The sequence below is a fragment of the Salvia miltiorrhiza genome, chromosome 1, assembly GCF_028751815.1.
Source record: "Salvia miltiorrhiza cultivar Shanhuang (shh) chromosome 1, IMPLAD_Smil_shh, whole genome shotgun sequence".
In the NCBI taxonomy this organism is placed as follows: domain Eukaryota; kingdom Viridiplantae; phylum Streptophyta; class Magnoliopsida; order Lamiales; family Lamiaceae; genus Salvia; species Salvia miltiorrhiza.
In genome coordinates, this window is record NC_080387.1 from 52732617 (window position 1) to 52755298 (window position 22682).

At 35.4% G+C, this 22682-nt stretch overlaps 3 protein-coding genes across 3 annotated transcripts; all 3 read left to right on the forward strand.

Moving 5' to 3' along the window:
* The first annotated feature begins 408 nt into the window (after positions 1-408).
* Positions 409-3405, forward strand: LOC131009892 (receptor-like protein EIX1). The gene is made up of 3 exons (XM_057937296.1): positions 409-2370; positions 2417-2775; positions 2868-3405. The coding sequence occupies exons 1-3, from the start codon at positions 409-411 to the stop codon at positions 3403-3405; spliced, it is 2859 nt and encodes a 952-aa protein (XP_057793279.1).
* Positions 3406-16456: 13051 nt separating this feature from the next.
* LOC130992796 (protein ROH1-like) lies at positions 16457-18242 on the forward strand. The gene has a single exon (XM_057917545.1). It carries the CDS (start codon positions 16909-16911, stop codon positions 18067-18069), a length of 1161 nt encoding a protein of 386 aa, XP_057773528.1. The 5' UTR covers positions 16457-16908; the 3' UTR covers positions 18070-18242.
* Positions 18243-20808: 2566 nt separating this feature from the next.
* Positions 20809-22620, forward strand: LOC130992831 (uncharacterized). The gene is made up of 2 exons (XM_057917596.1): positions 20809-21173; positions 21373-22620. Exons 1-2 carry the CDS (start codon positions 21032-21034, stop codon positions 22356-22358), a joined length of 1128 nt encoding a protein of 375 aa, XP_057773579.1. The 5' UTR covers positions 20809-21031; the 3' UTR covers positions 22359-22620.
* The last annotated feature ends 62 nt before the right edge of the window (positions 22621-22682 follow it).

Genomic DNA, 22682 nt, shown 5'->3' on the forward strand with positions numbered 1-22682 from the left:
GATATATTAGGTAAAAGTGTATTGTGAGTGAAAAAGGGGTTCCATTTTATGAAAAATAGAAATAAAAAGTAAGGGATTGTGGTGGAGTAGTGTACCAAAATAAAAATATTCATATTTTTATGAGATACCTTAAAATAACAAAATATTCATGTTTTTGTGAGACGGAGTGAGTATGATTTTCTTTTCAAAAAATGATAATTTTGATTATCAATATCTAGAGCGCCAATCATCCAAATTACTATAATCTTGAGACATCTGTCGAAATTCTAATGAGAGATTGACTACACTTGAGTTATGAGGGAATTTTCCCCGTGAATAAAAACACTCACTCCTAAGTGTGTGTGTGTGTTTTGTGAGGATATCATTCGTTAAATAGAAAGATCATTGTATCAAGAGAAGCCACAAACCATGGGCAGCTCAAATCCAACCATTAATGCAACTCTATCTTTCTTCCTTATTTTCTTGTCTCTCAAACTATGCAACTCCATTTTCTGCCCACAAATTGAAAAACACTCACTACTAAGCTTCAAGCAGTCCTTGCAAGACCCCTACCATCATCTCTCTTCATGGCATGATGATGATGGTGAAGTCAATTGTTGCAAATGGAATGGTGTAATCTGCAACAACTCAACTGGCCATGTTCATCAACTCCATCTCCATGGCTTCAACTTGAGTGGCCAAATCAATCCTTCTCTACTCAACCTCACACACTTGACTCGTCTCGACTTGAGCCTCAACGCCTTCAAACAAACAATCCCTCCCTTTATCGGTTCACTCACAAACCTCGAGCATCTCAACCTCTCTTTTGCCGGATTCCATGGAGAGATTCCCCACAACATCGGGAATCTTTCATATCTACGCAGTCTAGACTTGGCTGCCTTCCCAAACATCGTCTCTGCAGGCCATCTCAACTACTACCACAGCATACACTTGGCTGGCTATCCAGTGATGGAATTTGCAGCAGATGTAAAGCATCCAAACATGCTACATGTTGATAGCCTTGAATGGCTATCGCGTCTTTCTCAACTGGAGCATCTCAATATGAACTTCGTGAACCTCACGAAAGCAACAAATTGGGCGCAGGTGATCAATAAAATCCCTTCTTTGCAAAACCTTCATTTCCAAAATTGCAGCCTTGATTACATATCTCCTCTAAATCATCTCAACAACACTTCCCTGACTCTCCTCGACCTCTCCTCCAACAACTTCCACTCCTTTGAGGTCCCAAAATGGATTCTCCGGCTCAACAATCTTCGTTATCTTGATCTACGGAACAACTCTTTTGTAGGGCCGATTCCAGCAAGCAGTAATGCCACCAAACTCGAGTATATTGATCTCTCTTTTAACTCTCTAAACTCCACAGTTCCAAGCTGGTTCAATTCTTGCACAGATTTGGAGTTTGTTGCTTTGGATTTCAATTTCCTAACTGGTGAAATCCCAGCAGGATTTACTAACTTGTGCAAGACAAGAAGGTTGTCCTTGTCCTACAATAATTTCCAAGGGAAAATGTCTGATTCATTTGGAAATATGTCGGAATGCTTCTTGGAAGCCTTGGAAGTCCTAGATTTGCAGTTTAATCATCTCTCTGGTGAGCTGATTGATCAACTAGGAGAGTTTAAGAATCTTCAATATTTCAATCTTAACAAGAATTTAGTATCTGGTCCAATCCCAGCAAACATGGGGAAGTTGTTTTCTTTGAAAATTTTGTCATTGGGTGGTAACAACCTAACAGAGAATCTTCCTAATAGTTTGGGGCAGCTTTGGAATCTTGAGAGAATCTATATCTTTGACAACAAGCTGGAAGGAGTAGTGACTGAGAGCCTGTTTGCAAATCTGACTAAACTCGAGCTTTTCTCAGCTTCTAGCAATCAGTTGAGTTTAGAAGTGAGCCAAAGCTGGATTCCCCCCTTCCAACTCATTGCTCTTGGACTAGGATCATGGAACCTAGGCTCAAAGATTCCTTCATGGCTTGAGACGCAGAGGAATCTTTCAGCCTATCTTGATCTGTCTAATACTGGAATCTCAGGCAGTGTTCCTAGATGGTTCTGGGAGATTCGCATCTTGAATCTCTCCCATAACCATCTCGGTGGCGAGTTTCCAGATGTTCGTGGAGCTAGCTCTCAGTTTATATACTTGAGCGGCAACCAATTCGAGGGCCCGTTGCCTCGAGTTGGAGATTCTTTGAAGGAGCTGGATCTCTCTGATAACTCATTCACTGGAGGCATAGCTCACTTTCTATGCGACGCGGCGTATGAAACGTATTCGTTGGAGATTCTTCATCTGGGAGAGAATCTATTGAGTGGGGAGTTACCAAATTGTTGGATGAAATGGCCCTTCTTTGAGATATTTGAACATAGGCAACAATCAAATGTTTGGAAGCATCCCAACTTCTATTGGCTTTCTTGCAAATTTGCAGTCATTGAATCTTGACAACAATAGATTCTCCGGGGAGATTCCCTTTTCAATGCATAACTGCACCAAATTAGTGAAGATGGGGCTTGCAGACAACAATCTTGGAGGGAATATACCGACGTGGATAGGAACAAGCCTAGTCGAGCTGAGGATTCTCATCTTGCGCTCGAACAATCTGAGTGGCCAAGTATCTTCGGAGATTTGCAAACTGAGCTCTCTCCAAATATTGGATCTCTCCAGCAATGAGCTCTCCGGCTTGATCCCGAGGTGCATTCGCAATTTCACAGCAATGGTTGAGAGGAGAAGTTTGCTTGATCTGTTACAAACTGTACTGGGAATGAGAAATCATGGTATTCTTACTCTGTTTTCAACGCGGGAGGGTTGAGGGAGAGTGCATTGATAGTGAAAAAGGGAGGTAAATTGGAGTATGACACCATTCTTCCATTGGTTAATAGCATTGACCTCTCAATCAACAATCTGTCCGGAGATATTCCAAATGAGTTGACAAGTTTGTCGGAGCTGGGATCGTTGAACTTGTCGGGGAATCATTTGACAGGTTTGATGCCGGAGAATATTGGAGAAATGAAGCAGTTGGAATCTCTTGATCTATCAAGAAACTCTTTATCTGGTCCAATTCCGACCAGCCTTGCTCTCATATCTGGTTTGGGTTATCTAGACTTGTCTTTCAATAACTTGACGGGAAGGATTCCGGAAAGCACGCAGCTGCAGAGCTTCAATGCTTCGAGCTTCATTGGTAACGATCTTTGTGGGCCGCCGTTAGCGAGCATGTGCAGTGATGAAGGTGGTGGAGGAAAAGAGGAGAATGAGAAAGAAGAGGCAGAGGTTGATTGGTTTTATGTGTTTCTATCTTTAGGTTATGCAGTGGGATTTTCAATGGTTTGCACTGCTTTAGCGTTGAAGAAGAAGTGGAGAGATGCCTATTTTGGGTTGGTAGAGAGGATGTGGAGAAGCCTCACAACAACACCTACATAGGATAGGATTAATGTATTATGTAATGCGCTCTCAATTCAATCCTTTCTTTTCTTTCTCAAAGGTGTGTTATTGTTTTCATTTTTTTTTCCCTCCGAGTTTAGGTAAAATTATCGTAATCTTGAATCAACTTTCATAAAAGGAAACCTGTGTATGATTTATAATAGGTAAGTTCCTGATAACAGATCTTCAGCAAAGAACTTGCTCTGAAGAAAAAACAGAGTAAAATTTTAGTTGAGGCATTTCATCAAACAGGTACTGTGCATAATTTTTATTAAGCACAAGATACACAATGCTCCAATGTTGTTGTTTTTTCTACGAGTTTAGGTAAAAACTATCGTAAATTTCAATCAATTTTGTTATGGGGGGAATTATGTGTATGAGTTATAATAGGTGATTCTTGATAACACATTTTGAGCAAGGAACTTAATCTGAACAAGAAACAGAATAGAAGTTTGGTTGAGGCATTTTATCGAACGTGAACTGTGCATAATTTTGATTTATGACTAAAACATTGGCATCTATGTTTTTAGGCCAAAAATGGACATCTTTGAACTGTATTAAAGCATAAGAAAGACATGACTGTGGAATTGTAACAGAAATCACCTGAACTTATCGTCATATATTATGTAATGCATCCTCAAATTCTACCCTTTTCTTTGTCAATGGTGTGATATTGTTTTCTTTTCTTTTCTTCAAGTTTAGGTAAAACTATCACAATCTTGAATCAGCTTTCATAGGGGGAAATCTTTGTATCATTTATTATAGGTGAGTTCTTGATAACGAATTTTGAGCAAAGAACTTGCTCTGAATAAAAAACTTAATAAATGTTTGGTTGATGCATTTTATCGAACAGGAAAGAGTAAATGTGGATTTGTAACAGAAATCGCCTCAACTTAAAAAAAATGCTCATATACTGCAAAATTGGAAAATTGCAAACGAATCAGGAGTATCATTTATCACAAGTAATAGCAAAGGAAATAAATTACTCCTAAGAGCAACTGCAACGCATAGTGCGAAGGGGGGGATCGACCCGCGTCTTAGGTGGGTGCCGCGCGCTGGAGACGCGCCCAGATGCGAGGCGGGGTCGAAGCCTCAACCCGGGGCGAGAGAGGAGAGTGTATGGCGCCTCCCAATTTTAAAAAATAAAATACAAAAATCATTAATTTTTACAAAATTCAACCGTTTGCTATTTTTGTTTTTGTTTTTGTTTTTCTTTTAAAACGACCGTTGCATTTCAACGGCTATTTTGATTTTTTTTTCCTTTTTTTCCCCTTCTATAAATACCACTCTTCCTTCCACTCTTTCAAATTCACCAACATCTTCAACTACAATTCTCTCCCAAAAATAATTCTCTCTTCTACATTTCCAAAGATGGATCGTGAATTCGATGAATACATGGAGCAACAAGGCGGATCGAGGCTTCCAATGATGGGGTTTGCTCCATTTTCACAAGCCTCCAATGTCTTGGCTACGGGAAATGTTCCTACACCGGCGGCGAATGCCAACGTTCAAGAAGAGCCGGAGGAGGTGAAGCCGAAAGCCAAGGGCACCCGCGCTGCATATTCTAGCGAGGAGTTCGAGCTCGTGGCAATATTGTGGGCGGAGGCAACCCACAATCCTATTTTGGGGACCTCCCAAAAGTTGCTCCAATATTGGGGAGCAATCGCCGAGAAGTTCAACGCGCTCAATACGTCGGGAGCGCCGCCGCGAAAGCCGGATCATCTCAAGTCTCACTTCGCCCGTGTCCAAAGGGAGACAAAATTCTTCGAGGGCTTCTACAACACTTGCAAGGACAATTGAGAGAGCGGTATGAGCGACGATCAAATCTTCCAACAAGCCCAGACGATGTTCGAGGCGAATTTCAAGAAGCAATTCTCCTACGTCAAAGCTTGGAAAGTGCTTCGTGACTGCCAAAGATTCACGTCGCAAGCCGGGGATGTCCACTCCGCCAAAAAGTCGAAGGGCTCCGATGGTGGAGCAACCACTACTTCTTCGGAGCCGAGTGTCACGGCGAGACCCCAAGGCCAAAAAACGGCAAAGCGAGACAAGGGCAAGGCGAAGAAGGGAGAAGGGTCTTCGGGAGGAGGATCGGCATTCTCCGACGCCCTCGAGAAGGTGGCCGAAAGCATGAAGGAGCATGCTCTCAAAACGGGGGAAATCGCCGAGGTCAAAAAAATGCAAGCCGAGATGAAACGGGAGGATATGGATATGAAGCTCTTGAACAAGGACACGACGGGTATGACGGATGCGCAATTGGCCTTGCACAACCACCTAGTCCAAGAAGTGCTCAAGCGTCGAGGGCTTATTTAAATTAGGAAATTATGTTATTTTTTATTTTATTATCGTATTTTAATTATGTTTTTAATTTTATTTTAATTATTGTAATGTTCAATTTTAATTTTAATGAAATTTTAATTTTAAAAATAAAAGTGTAGAAATATGAATTATGTGGAAATAAAGATCTAAGCACACACCTAAGACACAATGCATTGGAAAGGGGTGTGTCTTAGGTGGGGCCCACTCCTAAGACACCCCTCTAAGCAACAAGCATTGTGGATGCTCTAAGTCCTAAGACAATAGAAATATTTTTTAAATATTCCCTTTAACTCGCATGTTTAAACTTAATTATAAGAACAAAGGAATTGCTATTGTCTTGTTTTCTTTATGAAATTAGAATTCTTGCATTGCATAGAAAACCAAAGGCATGGAATGGATATCAGAAAATTCTAAATTCCAAATGATTATTGGTCTCTTTTTAAAATAAAATAAAATAAGATTGATTGGTCTCTAATAAAGACAAAAGCCCATAAATGAAGTATAGTGATGCATCTCTAATAAAATGTTAGCCCATTTGTAAATTCGAAGCGGTGAGGCCTCTAATTTGACATATTGCTTCATGCTTCCATGTACAATGTACTGCATAAATTTTAATTAGATTATCTTTATTTGATTTTTTCATGAGAATTTATTATACACGAATAACTTCTTAAATAAAAATTTTAAAAAAATATAGGGTACCACTCTTTTTGTCTTATTTATTATTAAATCATACTCCCTCTTTCTCATTGATATTGTCTTAAATTTATTTTTGTCTTAAATTTAAAAATAATATGATGTCACACCTTTATACACTTAAACTACATTAACTACACTCTCCTTAATAATCGTGCTTAAAAGAAATGTAACAAGTCTAATAATAGAAGGCAATAATTTGTGTAACAGTTTCGCGAATTTTGTCTCGTCGGGTAAATAAAACACATATGAATTCATATTAAGCGACGTATCTGTGCAGGCTATAGTGTTTTGATAGTATTTTAACTTGAGTTTTAATCCATCCGATAGATTTTGACTTATAAAATTATCTTATATTAGGTGGACTAACATAATTGAATGTAAACCAAAATATTAGTTTATACAAAATAGTAAAATCAACTTGCAATGCTATTAAATTAGTTAGCACAAGATTCAAATGGGCTACAAACAGCACACATGTTAGCTCATGGCTAACATTTTTCTACCTAAATAATGAGCCCTACTCAACCAAAAGATTCCCTACACCTCTCTATGTTTCCAAATAGGCCATTGTAGCTCAATTATATGAGTTGGATTTTTCCTCCTTATGATATGTTGATTATGTCACGATTAAAATTTTCAAAGTCGAGATTCAAGAAATTAAACAGTGGAAAGGAAATTGGTGGTCTATCATTTTTAATTATTTTCAAGATTCAATAAATTAAACAGTGGAAATGAAATTGGTGGCCTATATTTTTTAATTTTTTTTATTACACAATAGAATTAAATTGTTGACAATTCTATTTTTATTTTCAAAACCCCCACTTTTCTTGTCATCGCTACATGCCATTAAATATTAATTTTGGGATTAGATAGAGGGGCCAACCTTATCTTGTCACAACATCATTAATATTTGATATCAACACATAACTCCCAATGGTAGCCCACTTAATATTGAATTGTGTTAAAATTTGAAAATATGCTTATTAGTTGATGTAGTATAGATATTGAAAACGAAATTTCACATGCGAGGCTGTTCTTGATTTAATTGAATTATATATTAAATAAAATATAGTAGATTTATAGAGAGGAATACCCAACGTCAAATTGGAGTGATGTTTATAAAATCGTATTGGTAAGTCATATGCATGAATTACTGAATATTTTACAATAATTAGAACATTTTTGCCCTAGTGATCAAATGACAAAATAATACTTAATTAATATGGTAAAGTGTATTGATAGTGGAAAAAAAATATGTTATACTTAATTAGTATTGAGAGTGGTGAAAAGGTGAAAAAGTGTTATAATTAGTATTGGGAGTGGTGAAAAAGTGAAAAATAATAATAAATAAAGTATTATTAGTGGTGGGGTAGTTGTCCAAAAATAGAAAGAAAGAAAGAGGAACTTATTTGGGGGACGTCCCAAAATGAAAAAAGATGAACTTATTTCAGGGACGGAGGGAGTATATATTTTCAGTCACGCTCGCTTGCAATAATAATCTAATTTCCATTGAATAGATTCGATTCGTCCTACTCCAATACTATCTTGTTTGATAATAATTTTAATTTTGGGAACTCGTTATTTACATTTCATGTATTTTTTATTTTGTACGACTATTTTTCTTAATTAAAAAAATGAGAAATTTGAGTTTGGAATACTGATTTCTCGTTCTTACAAAAATAAAAAAAGAATTCAACTAAACTAAGCTTGTAATTTTCTACAACTAATTTAAGGCATAACCGTTTTACATGTTCCAAAAAGTTTAAAGCGTAAAATGATGTCTTTGTCTTCACATGGAATTTATTTTTGTACTGCAATTAAGCTGCAAGTGTTGGGTTTTACTTTTTGTTTTATTTTTATTTTTAATAAGAAAGGGAACCCATGGTTTTATTTATATATTCTAAAGGCAATTGCGTAGAAATGTACAAACCTTCATCTAATTCTTTATTTTACACGTAAAAAAAATTATACCTTCAAATTAATAAACTTTCAATTGTTTAATTTTTTGAGGCGATGGTCAATTATCGATGAATTAATATCATCGGGACTAATTGAAGGAGCATAGACATCTAACTACATTTTCTAAACATTTCAAGCCTTCACTTCAACATTAATTTGATAGCGACTGACAATCGTGTGAAAAATCTAAACAATTAAAAATATATACTCGTTATTTATGTAGCAAAATTTTAAATATATATAGGAGTTGGTTATAGTGAAAATCGCAATCTAAAATAAGAACTGAGAACAATATATTAATGTGTAAAGTTACCGCATTCGTTAGTACATCGCTTTTTTGTGGACTCGAATCCAGATGGTGTATTCATTCATTAAAATGACGCATTCACCATAAATCTTCATGATCCAATGATTGAAAATAGTTTTTCATTATTTTAAATTCACGTTCTTATTTGAACTTTTCTTTTTATATAGAGGTTGAAAATAAATAAATATTATACATATATAAAACTAAAAAATGATAAAATTCCGTTATTTAATCACAGTTACTCTTTAATTTTAGGTAATTTTTATTGCACGTCATTCTTGAAAAAAAAGGAAAAAGAAGAGGTTGAGGTAGCGTGATGAGGCGAGGAAACGTTAAACTTAGGCTTTACATCTCTTTCAGAAAATCGCATCTAATCTTTTAATAATTAATAATGAGCGTCATCACGTTCTCGAAGTAAGTGACATATTGAAATCAACTTTATCGAGAAATGATGAAGTGATGTGTCTTTGGTAATGACATATCTCTAAATTCTTAATCTCATTTTCCCACAAATATCGCGTGTGTGTGGAATGAGTAAAAGTCACCCAAATTAATCTTCATCATTTTGCATTGTTCATTTTATTATTTTCTTGTTGGTTTATAGTATTAATGCGTAAAATTATTCAAATCTCCTGATACATACTTTCTTGGTCCATTGAAAATATGACAATTTTAATAATCATAAATTTTAAATAAAAATAATTGGTAATCTCCTGATTAAGGGCGCATTTAATATTGGCTAATACACTGTATTAGCTAATTTAATACAGACCAGTCTAATGTTTGGTATTATTTAATATTAATGCGGATGACCCGATTTAATCCCACGACCCAGTATTTATTAATCCAGATTTCTTAGAATTAATAATACCACATCTCCCCTATGATTAACTTAAACCAGGATATTCTGTATTTAGCCATGATAGCAAACACTAACTCAGTATTAATAATCTGTCAGTATCCACGCTAAATATCCTGGTTACAAATTATCCTACATAATCTTTTACTGAAAACCAAACGAGCCCTAAATGCACATTGTTCCAATATTTCAAAATTTAAAAGCTAAATATTTGTCCATTATTACAAAAAAAATGTTAAACATAGAAAACGACTTCGTATTTTGGAGATATTCAAAATAAACTGTATCTATTTATTTATATCCAATTTGTCCAGAGATTTTGACAGCTGTTCTTGCATAAGTGTTTCGTTTTTTTATGAACTTCATGTTCTCTAGGAAGAAGCAGCCCACACGTGTTATGATTAATTTAATATGTTTATTCTGCAACTTTACTTTACTATGATGATATTTAATGGATTTTATTTGGGGTTTCAGCATCTTTTTAATTTTTGACAGCTAATATGTTTTCTTGTTACATTTTGCTTGTAGGACTCAGTCAACATTATTTCATATTAGGGATATATGTTAATAGCTACAATTTTATATTCAGATTTATAGCAGTTAATTAATACTCCATTACTTATGTTTTAGATTAGTTTAATTTAAGCTCGTTTTTAATAATTTTATTTCTTTCGAATTCTAGATAATTGAGTTTATGTATCTAGTAAGTATATTTTATTTTTTCCATCTCTTTCCTTCGAGAAACTATGAATAATTTTTTAATATTGTTCACACTAGCACAAATGTCAAAGACGATATCTATCTCGTATGTTATACTACTATATTTATATTAAAATATGATTATTTTTAGGCGTCTAGCCAAATAAATAAATTGAGTCGCACGCACACACACAACACAACATATAGTAGTAGTATTTAATTTAGCATAATAGGGTTGATGCTGAATAAGACAGTCAATCAAATAATAATTTGATGCATATATATAATTGGGGAAGGGGAACAGTGGAGTTTCCCCTTCCCCAATTATATATTTGATTGACTGTCTTATCAAATAATATAATTGATGCATATATATAATTAATCTGTGGCAATACTGAGAAAAGGTCTTGAACATAACCTGAATTGTCAGTTTCATGAATTTATTAAAGCAGGATAATACTTTTTTGTTGTTTTTATTGTTTTGGAGGATATATAAGCACTTTCCAAAAATATGTAGAAGACTTTTCAATAATGTTACAATGTCGTTCATTTCTAAACTGAAGCCTAGTATTTTACACACGAAGATGTAGTGACTAGTGATAATGAGTTGGAGGGTTTTTTAGGACAGTAACTTAGGTTGATTTGGAAATTAGGATAAAAATTTTTGGACTTGTAAAAATAGGAGTAAAATAGGACACTAATTAATAAGTGTTGCACCCGCAGGACATTTGTTGGCCAATTCTCGGTCGAGAAATGTCCTATTTTTACGACGCTTATTAATTAGTGTCCTATTTTATTCTAAAAAAATTAGTGTCCTACTTTTACAAATTTGAAAGTTTTTGTTCTAATTTCCAAATCAACATAAGTTATTGTCCTACAAAATTCTCTGACTCGATAATGATATGTATAATTAACTAGTTGAAAATTGTTGTATTTTTGGTCTTATGTACATTTTATATATAAGTCAAATATATACACAATTCTTTTTTATTTAATTTTAATTAACTTTGTTAATTAGTAGGGGAAATGCGATTCATGTGAAGGATAAAGATCGAACTCATTTTGAAAAGACACATGTACAAAGTTTTATTATATAGGTGAATATTGAAAAATATTTATATATACTTCCTCCCTCAATGATATTATTTTTACTTTTGTCATTTTGGTCCGTCCACAATATATCATTTTCACTTCCATTCATAGCAATAGGATTCACAAAATCCACTCACAACAATAATCACCATTATCAATTATTATCAATCACGTTCCTAAAACTCGTGACGTCCACAAAGTGAAAATGATATATGTAGACTGATGGAGTATGTTGGATTTGGTAAAAACAGACATACATAAAAGTCAGAATATCTCAATAGCTCACACACACACAAACACAAACACAAACACACATATTGCTAAGGGTATTCACAGTAGTGAACCAACCTTGGCTCTTAAAAGTGGTCCCCCAATTTTGAGCCAACACTCCACAATGGAGAGTCAACTCCTTAGCTCTTAAGTTTTTATTTTAATTTGAATGTTTAGAGAAGATATGGTAGAGAAGTGAATGAAAATGTAGCATTTATAGGGAGAGCAATTAAAAGAAAAGGAAAAAAAATAGCCGTTCAACGGCAAAAATGAAGAGGAATAAAAAAAAGGCATTCTACCTCCAACAGTCTCATCAAACAGTAAAAAAATTATATATTTATTTTTGTTTTATAATTAATAAAAAAGCCAAAATTATATGATTGGGTCGTGTATATCACGCGCCCAATCACCATGCACAGTGCGCCGAACGCGGAGGGGGGCTAAGTGCGGAGGGAATAGGCGCGGCATTGGGGGGGGGGTGCGCCTGGCCCGAGCTGGAGTCCACGCCCCCATTGTGAGTGCTCTAAAAACAACTACAATGAAGTAAAAATATTGAATATACATCACGTACATATATCAAGAATTCTTATGAGAACTCGATGAGTTTCTTCTACGTAATTAAAAAACATCAATAATTTTAAATTTAATATCTTTTTATACTTAAATAAATTTCATTGCTCAAAAAGGATCAAATGACTAATTTCACATATACCACAACAAAAAAGTTGGAAGAGCAAAGCAAACCAACTAAAATATACAAAGAAATATGCCAAAACAATCACAATGAGAACATGTAAAGTGGAATGAGCCTCATTTTACATAATATAAAAATGACAATTACACAAAATTTAGGCATATCCGAGAGATCACACCATATAACAAGAGAAACTGGATATTTGGGAATGACCCCACACTCTAATAGTAAAGGGGCCAATCACATTCAAGAAAAATAAATTAATACTCAAAACTTGTAAACAAGAAGTCGCACGCCAAAGCAAAATGCCCATAAATCAGTGGAAGCTCATTAGTTGCACCATCAAACTTTGTAAACTCCAATGGTCACCGAAAATATGATCTTCTCCGGTAGAAATATATATATATATAGGGTGTGGTTATAATGAGAACCACACTTATCGTGAGAACATAAGAACCATTAAAATCAATGCATCTGCTATATAAATTAATGCATTCGCTATTAAATTTAATGCATCCGAAAATAATAAAAATTTTGCTCACTTCAGGATTCGAACCCAGGATCTGCATTCATCCACCAAGATGATGCATCCACCGTAGATCTTGATGATCGAATGGCTTAAAATGGTTCTCCGTTCTAATTTTATTTAGTGGTTCTTATTTGAACCTCTCCCTATATATATATATATATATATATATATATATATATATATAAAACGAAACAACCATATGAATATACCTCTTTAATTATTTCGGTCCAAATAGATCTTGCAGTGGTGAACCTAGACTTTTTATTTCGGGACGTTTGAAATGGACAAGTAGATATGAAAAATGAAAACAAAAAAAAGACGATGGGCACAATCGTATCCACTATCATGGGCACGTGTAATGTTGCGCGAAAATTAAAGTGGTGGAGACCGTAAAGGGTATTTTAGTCTTTTAATTCATTTTGGTATACAAAAGAATTGTTTTTAAAGAGGGGCTAAAAAATATATCACTTTTAAAAGGTGGTATTTTTTTATAAGTTTCCTCTATTTTTACACTATAAATCACATAGGTCCACATACTTTTATATATTTTTATACTACAATCTTGTTTCCTTTATCTTTGTGCCGAAAATGTATGTGCCATAAATAATGGAATAGAGAGAGTAGAGTTTGGATTGTAGATGAAAAAGTGAAAAAATGAAGAAATGATAAATTTTTTTGTCAAATATGAAAATGTCTCAAAATAGATGAGACACCTAAAATAAAAATTATCTCAAGATAGGTGGGACGGAGTGAGTACTATGTAAGAGAATTGGTCCAATAGGAAAATAACACTTATGTAGGAGACGGAGTGGCGAGTTGAGTAGGGGTTGGACTCGGTCAGTGGTCCGAGTTATCTCAGCCTCATAAATAGATGAGTGCATTTGTTTGATATGGTCAATGGCTCTAGACATGTACATTTATTTGACCATTTCTCTTCCTACATTAACTTTATTGATGACCTAGTAATACCTCGTACGAGAAAAAATTTACGAAAACTAAATAATTTACACAATAATTTTTAAAAGTTTGTTTTAAAAATTCAATATGCAAAGCATCCATTTTTATATCTATCAATATTAAACGTATATTTAATATTCTAAGTAGAATGTGAAGGCAAATTTTGTTTTTATCTGAATACTCGATCAAAAAAAAAAAAAATTAGAGTTAATTAATTTTTAATTTAAATTTATTGATTATCAATTATGATTTAATAAGGGCGGATGTATATGCATCTGAATGCAACGACTGGAGTGTGCCTAAGACATGAAACATAATTTTGTAATAAAAGAAGCGCTAGTTTTTATTTCTCTTCTGGTCTACAATTTATAAAATAATTTTACGAGGAATTTGTTTCTTCTCGAGGTAAATTATCATCGCGTATGCTCCTATCAAAAGTGAGGTATGAAGTTGTGTCTTCAATTAATTTCTTCAAAAAAATAAAATTTGTTGCCTACAGTTTCCTTCATATTTTAGTAACAAGTTGCATTTTAATAAACAATTCATATTGGTAAAATTTTCCCTGAACATTGAAGCTACACTGAAGTTAATTATTAAGGGCACATAATTAGTATTGAGAGTGGTGAAAAAGTGAAAAGTAAGAATAAATAAAGTATTATTAATGGTGGGGTAGTTGTCCAAAAATGGAAAGAAAGAAACATGAACTTATTTGGGGGACGTCCCAAAAAGGAAAAAGAGAAACTTATTTCAGGGACGGAGGGAGTATTTAGAAGTGTTTGTTTGAGCTTATAAGATTTAAAGTAATTTATATAAGTTATTTAGAGGTGTTTGATAAAATAAGTTTTCAAACAACATATAAATTGTAAAAATAAATTTCAATAATTTATAAACTCCTCAAAAAATAAGTTACTCAACTCTAATTTATATTCTTTTTGAAAAAAAAAACTACAACTTTTTTTTTTTCATAATTTTACAAGCAATAATAATTTTATGAAAATGATCTTACAATAGTTTGTTATTTTCATCATATATCCAACTAATTTTATCTTTTCTCATTTTCTCTAATTCAAAATGTAATCTTTAACTAATAAATTTAGCTATCCAAACATTTTAACAACCTATATATAAACTATTAAAATAACTCTGTGCAGCCCCAAAATTTTGTCCTATGTATATTAAATATATTTAGTCTAATATCTACATAGTTTAATTTAAGCCCAGTCCAACTTTAAGTAAAAAAATAAAAAAAAACTTTGAACATAAAAATAAAAATTAATTTATTTTTGTATAAGATAGATTATTTTAAAAACATATATATAGTTTTTTTTATATTCTTTAAACTATAATGGTATAATTTACAGGGGTAGCGTTAGTATATGTTATTGAATCAATAGAAAGAGAATAATTATTTATTATAGCGGGTGATCGAATTTTAGTCTAAGCCCATTAAAATTCTACTTACACATAAAAATTACTTGTACAAACTGCCTGAAAATTTTGGCTCGGGGGCTACCTGAACCCCCGTTCAATACCATTAAGTTCAGCCCCTCTATCGACAAATCTTAGATCCGCCCCTGACATCATATATAAACTTTTAAAACACCTTATAAACTCTTATTTTTTAAAAATAAGCTTAACCAAACGGGCCAAACACTAGTCATGCCTTGATATTTTTTAAACCACAAGATAAAGAAAATATTAAAAAATTATTTCTTGCCCCACCAATTTATTCTTAAATCCGAATGCCACAGTATACAATTAACATGCACAAATCAGCAACGAAGGACCCCACAACTTTATTACTACTAGTTTAGATAACTAATCATTAACAATAAAAAAGAATGATCCAAATTAATCCCAGACAAAAAACTATAACTGGTTTTTTTTTTTTTTTTTTTTTTTTTTTTTTTTTTTTTTTTTATCGGTCAAAGTCATGTTAGATGTTAGTAGTTAGTTCCCCATCCACTCCAAGAACCACCTTATCTCTCCATTCACCAAACTCCACCTTATATCTCTAATCACCAATTCGTTCCCAAGAGGGAGATTTCATATAAATTCGAATTCTTTTTATGATTTTGGATTATGAAAAGAATTGTACTATGTATTATCTTCGTTTACGAACAACTATCATTTTATAAACATAATAAAAATTCGTATCATACGTTGATCTTTTATATTTTGGATGATTGTTATATATGTCGTTAATTTTACTTTTATTTTTTTGAGGGGGAGTTTAGAGTTATGCTATTAATTTAATTCTAAAATGTTCATGGAAATCGCAGCCTAATAGCAAAATCTTTCCACTATTTGTCGCTATATTGTAGTATTATGATAAGGATTTTTCGTAACCCGCTGAAGCAATTAGCATTAACTCGTTGTAGCATTAAGGAAAATGCGAATAAATAGATCTATTACCAAACATATTTTATTTTCCTAAAAATTAGGAATACCATAAATCTAATATTTTAATTTTCAAGGGACTGAAAATGCAAATAAAATTAACGCAAGGCGTGTCCAATTCGCGTCCGCGGCGTGTAAGTTTATTTCCCACAGCCATCGGCCCTCCATTTCGGGCCCTTTCAAACAATTTAGCCTTTTCCTATTTTCGCCCCAACAAATTCAACTTTTTACTCAAAAAAATTCATCAGTTCACATTAATTAGACAAATCCATTTTTCCAAATTGCACAATTAAAAAACCCACTGTTACTCTGTGATGAAGACTTTACTTTTCCCAACAAAAACTTATTACGCGGTACAAATTATCCCCCTTATAACCATGTCACCTCCTCTTTAGGGTTTCAAACATCCCTCACTTTCTCTCTCATCCTCCAACACCTTCACTCCACTCCCTCTCTCTCCTCGCCGGAGAAGAAGATTTCTGGGTTTTGCTTTTCCTTCTATAAACTTTGAATCTTTGGAATTTTTGTCTGTGATTGGGTATTCTGCCAAGAGATTTTGTCTGTGATTGGGTATTCTTGATTGGAATTGAGGTTTTCAAAATCCAAAGGTTCCATTTTGGGGTTTAGGGTTTCGTCTTCTGCTCCAGTTATTCCATTTCCCGCTGCAATTACTCAATTCCCCGATTTCATGTGAGCTGAGAGCGATCGATCGCAATTCGAAAATGCCGATTACCGAATTCCGCGACGCGTCGTCGTCATCATCGTCTCCGAGCTCCAATTCCGGCTCCATCTTCTCCATCCTGAGCCGCCGCCGCGACCAGGTCCACTCCGTCTCGCCGCCGCACGCCGCCGAGACCGAGGCGGAGGCCTTCCAGCGCCACGTCGCCGACCGGTTCCACGACCTCGCGGCGGCGGACTCCGACGACCTCCTCTCAATCCCGTGGCTGCGCAGCCTCCTCGACGTCTTCCTCTGCTGCCAGGAGGAATTCAAGGCGATCATGTTCAACAACAGGGCCGATTTCAGCCGGCCGCCGCTGGACCGCCTCGCCGCCGACTACTTCGAGCGGAGCGTCAAAGCCCTCGACGTCTGCAACGCCATCCGCGACGGAATCGAGCAGATCCGGCAATGGAAAAAGCAGCTCGAAATCGTGCTCTGCGCTTTAGACAACCAGAGAAGCATAGGCGAGGGCCAATTCCGCCGCGCCAAAAAAGCCCTAATCGACCTCGCCATCGGAATGCTCGACGAGAAGCAATCCGCCACCACATTCGCGCAGAGAAACCGCTCCTTCGGCAGAAACAAAGAGCAGAAAAGCATAGGCCATTTCCGATCCCTATCCTGGAGCGTTTCCCGGTCGTGGTCGGCGGCGAAACAGCTGCAGGCGATCGGAAACAACCTAACCCCGCCGCGGCCGAATGAATCAGCCGCCACGAATGGGCTCAGCTTAGCCGTGTTCACAATGAACCACGTGCTCCTTTTCACAATGTGGGCACTAGTGGCCGCGATCCCATGTCAGGATCGCGGCCTGCAGGCCCACTTCTGCGCCTCGAAGCAGTTCCCGTGGGCGGGGCCGATCCTCTCGCTGCACGAGAGGATCTTGGAGGAATCGAAGAGGCGGGAGAGGAGGAACGCCTGCGGCTTGCTGCGGGAGATCAACGAGATTCAAAAATGCTCGCGGCATTTGAATGAATTGGCCGATTCGGTGGCGTTCCCGTTGGCGGAGGAGAGGGAGGCGGAGGTGAAGATGAGGGTTGAGGAGGTGAGGAATGTGTGTGACGGTTTGAGGAGTGAGCTTGATCCGTTGGAGTGTCAAGTTAGGGAAGTGTTTCATCGGATTGTCCGAAGCAGAACTCAGGGGCTTGATTCGGTTGGGCTTCATGATTAAAATCGGATTTTTAATTCGATTTGAGTCTTGTATTTATTACATAATCATCGTTTTTTATGTAAAGAAATTAGCCAAAAAGGATTGGACTTTGCTCGTGTCCATGATGTTCATCTCTCTTCTCTCTGTATAATGAATTTTGTTCCTTTCTTTGAGTAAATTTGGACTTTCCTTCCCATCATGAATTGCATTTTTCTACCATTAGGTTTGTGTTTTTTGGATGTAGCTTATTCTTCACAACTAGTTTTCTTGCCAAGAATGTTGTGTTTGCTAAGATGAGAGGCTAGGAATTAGTAATTTATTTGTTAAGTGTGTAAATCTTGAAAATGACTATTTTGTAGCTGTGGACCAAAGTTTTCTTGTGGATTCTAATTCAAGATGGCGACATTTTTGTGGACTCTAATTCAAGAAAGATATATTAGCCTTGTAAAGCAAGAAATTCTCTGCTGCACGTTTTGATTTTTGAAGAAATTGAACCCAGTTGCAATAAACAATACTTTTTCCTATTTTCAATTGTTTTGAGAATACAGAGCGACAAGCCATTGACGGACAGAAATGGTGTCATATGCTTCAGCCTAAAATAATGTTAATAAAGCAAACTTGTGCATTTTAACTTACTTCAAGGATTAAAAATTGGACAAATATCAGTTTTTGTCTCAACCTTTCATCCCTTTTTCCTATAGTGTCTCGATGCTTAGTACAAATTAACACATGATATTTCAACAAATTATAATTATGTCCTATTATCACATTTTCGATATCTATAATCTCATGTGACACAATATCATTATTTCGGATACACATGAAAAGTATTAAAATTAAATTTTGTAAATAAACAGTATTTCCACATCAATGCCCAACGTGTCATGTGAAATTTCGAGTGTCAAAACAGTAATACAAGACCTAATTGTCAAAATATTGAGCATCAATTTGTAATTTATCAACATTACTCAAAAATTGAGACATAAAACTGGAATTTTGAATTTCTTTTGAATTTCTAGATAAACATGGCTGGTAATATGAATTCCACATTTCAGTATGACTGGACTAGTGGAGCAACTTAATGGCGATGGACAAAGCTTTAAATGCTAAAAGTTGTTTTCCAAGATGCAAATGGCCACACGAAATATAAGTTGTTGGCAAATTATGAGCTGGACTTAACTTTTATAATTGAAAATATTGATGCCCGTATGTTGCAATTTGGATCCTTCATTTTAAAACTTGTACTTTTCAAATCTAAAATTAACGAATAATAAATGTTGATCAATAATTTATTATTTCAATATTTGAAATCATGTATCGTTTGGATCTTTGATCGAAATCGTAATCGTGAATCTCTCACGGGTCGGATGGGTGCGGCGCAGCAGATCCACCCACATCATTGAGGTGTAAAATTAAAACTTTCTTTTTTCTTATTATTATTTTATTCAAATTAATGGTATTTTGGTGAAAATTGTTAATATTTCGTGTTTTATATCTGAAAAATGGATATATCTTCATATGCCTCATAGAGTCATGGAGTAGTAGATATATTTAAGTACTCCCTTCGTTCCATTTCAATTGGCACACTTTCCTTTTCTTTTGTTCCACTTCAATTAATACTTTTCAAAAATAGCATGTGTTCCTACCTTCTCTACACACATTAAACAAATAATCTCCACCTACTTTACACACCTAATCTTTTATTCTTAATCTCCGTGCCCAAAATAAAATTGCCAATTGAAATGGATGGAGGGAGCATAGATTACTAGTAGCAAAAAGAAGAGTGTGAATCTTAAAATGAGGTGGCAGTGACTGAATATCTGAGCAAGCAAGTTGAAATATGAGAGGCCAATATCTCTCTGCATTTGGCTGCAGCAAACAGCTACTAGTTGAGTGGAAAAAGACAAAGCTTTAAAAGCTAAAAGTTGTTTTTTGTTGGGATAGTACTGCTCATTGGGCCCACTTTCTTTTATTTTGAAAAGATTGATGCATTCCCCACCTAACAATCTGTACCACTATGCCATGCTAATGCCACCACAGTTTCACATGCTATCCAAGGATCAAATAAAGATGACCAAAAACAATTCCTCATACTATTTCTCACATATCTTTTTATTTTATTTTTGGGGTTATGATATTCATGTGATAGTGCTCACGGGTGAAAAAGTTTCTATCAAGATCATGATAAATGTTTATATGAAACATTTAAAATTTTGATAATACTAGCTAGGAAAATATAGGAGAATTCAAAGAAAAAAAAAACAAGAGAAAATTCTGAATATAACAAAAGAGAATTCGTAAAAATAAACATGTACTTGTCCAGCAAGAACACCAAATTTTATTTCGATCAGTATTGTAAATCACATAAATTGTAAAGTCACGTGGTAAACTAAAAAATGAGTATAAATAGTTAACTAGTATTATCATCATCATTATTATTATTATTATAGATTAATTGCTTCCTCAAGTTTAAAATACTATACAAGATTGATCATATGCAAAGTCATGGCAAGGGAGATCAAAAAAGTAATAACTCCCCTATTTTCACAGCTTGAAGCCCTTGAACCTCATATTTAGTCAACAAACTTTCTACAAATATATTGTAAATCTAGCTTTATTTTTAAAAATCTGACTAACCGTGCTTCATTCCCACGCTATTATTATTATTATTATTATTATATTATTATTATTATTATTATTATTATTATTATTATTATTATTATTATTATTATTATTATGTAAAAACCCCACGAGTAAACCATGAAATAAGATGTTGCACAAAACGTGTCAACTATGTTTGAACATAGCCTCCCGCCAAGGACACGGCGGCATTTTTTTTTTCTTCACAAAACTAAACGAAGCAAAGCATATATTCTTTGCCCTCTTACACCAATTCCTTCCTTGATAAATCAACACTGCCATATTTCCTGACTTTTCCCAATTCATTCATCCAAAAATTTGTCCCAAAATTCATTAAAAAAATATGGAGCTCGAATTAGGACTCAAGTTAACGAGTGTCACCGACGAGTTCACCTCGGATTTTCGGATAGCAAAAGACCGCACCAGCCCCGTCTTCGTGTCTAGAGAAACAGATTCCATGTTCTTCCTCACTGCTCATCTCAAAGGTCCCGTTTTCTGCTTCTGCACACGAATATGCACAATTTTGTTGCCTATGGATTTACATATTTATGTGTGAAATTTTTTTAGTTGGATAGATAAGATTTTAAAAACTGTATGGCCGTGAACTCGAAAATGAGACATTTGATTTCGGATATTAACCATTCTACCACTAAGTTAATACACGTGCTTCTGAAACTTTTGCAGGTTATAAGAGAAGGAATATAAAGATCGACATAAACGAGGACGGGAGCTTGATCGGAATAGGCGGCGAAAAGCAGGTGCAAGAAACGGTAATGGTGGGGTGGAAAGTTTACAAGAAAGAGAGAGAGATCAAGGGATTCAAGAAAGTTTTTAGAATTCCACAAGGGGTGATCTTGGACAAGATCAAGGCCAAATTTAACGACGACGAATCGACTTTGTCGATCACCATGCCGAAGAAGGTCAAAGGAATCCGCGTGGGCACTGCCATTGAAGAAGTCGAGGACAAGCCGGACCTCGTTAGGGCGGGGTCCGGGAGTTTGCAGATTGCCGATGAAAAGAGCCCGAAAGCAGAGACTTCAAACCTGGAAATGGATGAGAAATCCAAGGCAAGAATCGGAGAAGACGAAGCAGTTGACCAAGCACCTTCCAATGGTGGTGAGGCCAAACCTGAAGAAGAGAAACACCAAGAGAAACCTGAAGAAGAGAAACACCAAGAGAAACCAGTTTCAGCTCATGATTTCAAAGATGGCAAAGTTGATCACGTGGAAGCTGACACGTGCAGGGAGGACGAAGAGAAACAGAGAAACACAGACGATGTACGAGGAATAACTGAACCTAAAGAACACGAGGGAAAAGATGAACCGGATACTTACAAGCAAGATCTTGATAAAAGATTGGACAAAGACAGAGTCGAGCCTTCCGCCATTGAACCTAAAGAACATGAGGAAAAAGATGAACCGTATACTTACAAGCAAGATCTTGATAAAAGATTGGACGAAGACAGAGTTGAGCCTTCCGCCATTGAACCTGCTGAAGAAGCTCCAGAAGCTGAACCTGTGCCGGTAGAGGGTGATGGAGAGAGGACTCCGGAGAAAAGGTTCAAATTATGTCTGCCCATCGTTGCTGGCTCGACTTTACTTCTGACATTTGTGGTGTTCGTCTTCCAAATGATAAGAAGCAAGAACCAAACTAGCAGGAGGAGGGACTGATTCTATAGCTGCAGAGACTGTCAAATTGTTTCAAGAATATAAATCAACTTCAAAAATGTAGACTGCCTGTTTTCAATTCGTAGTCTGATTTAAGTCTTCAGCGAAATGTAGGCGTACTAAGGTCGTACATTTCAGAGGAATACTCAGAAATATGACCATAGAAGCCGTTTTCCTGTAAGAATAAGCATGCAGCACAACACAACTAGAAACGTGTTCCGTCTCAAAAGCACCGTATGCTTAATTCCATATCAGTGTTTTCCAAGTGTTTCTTCCATAACGAATGGAGATATGCCCGTGGCAACTCAAAACTCACCCATGATTCAT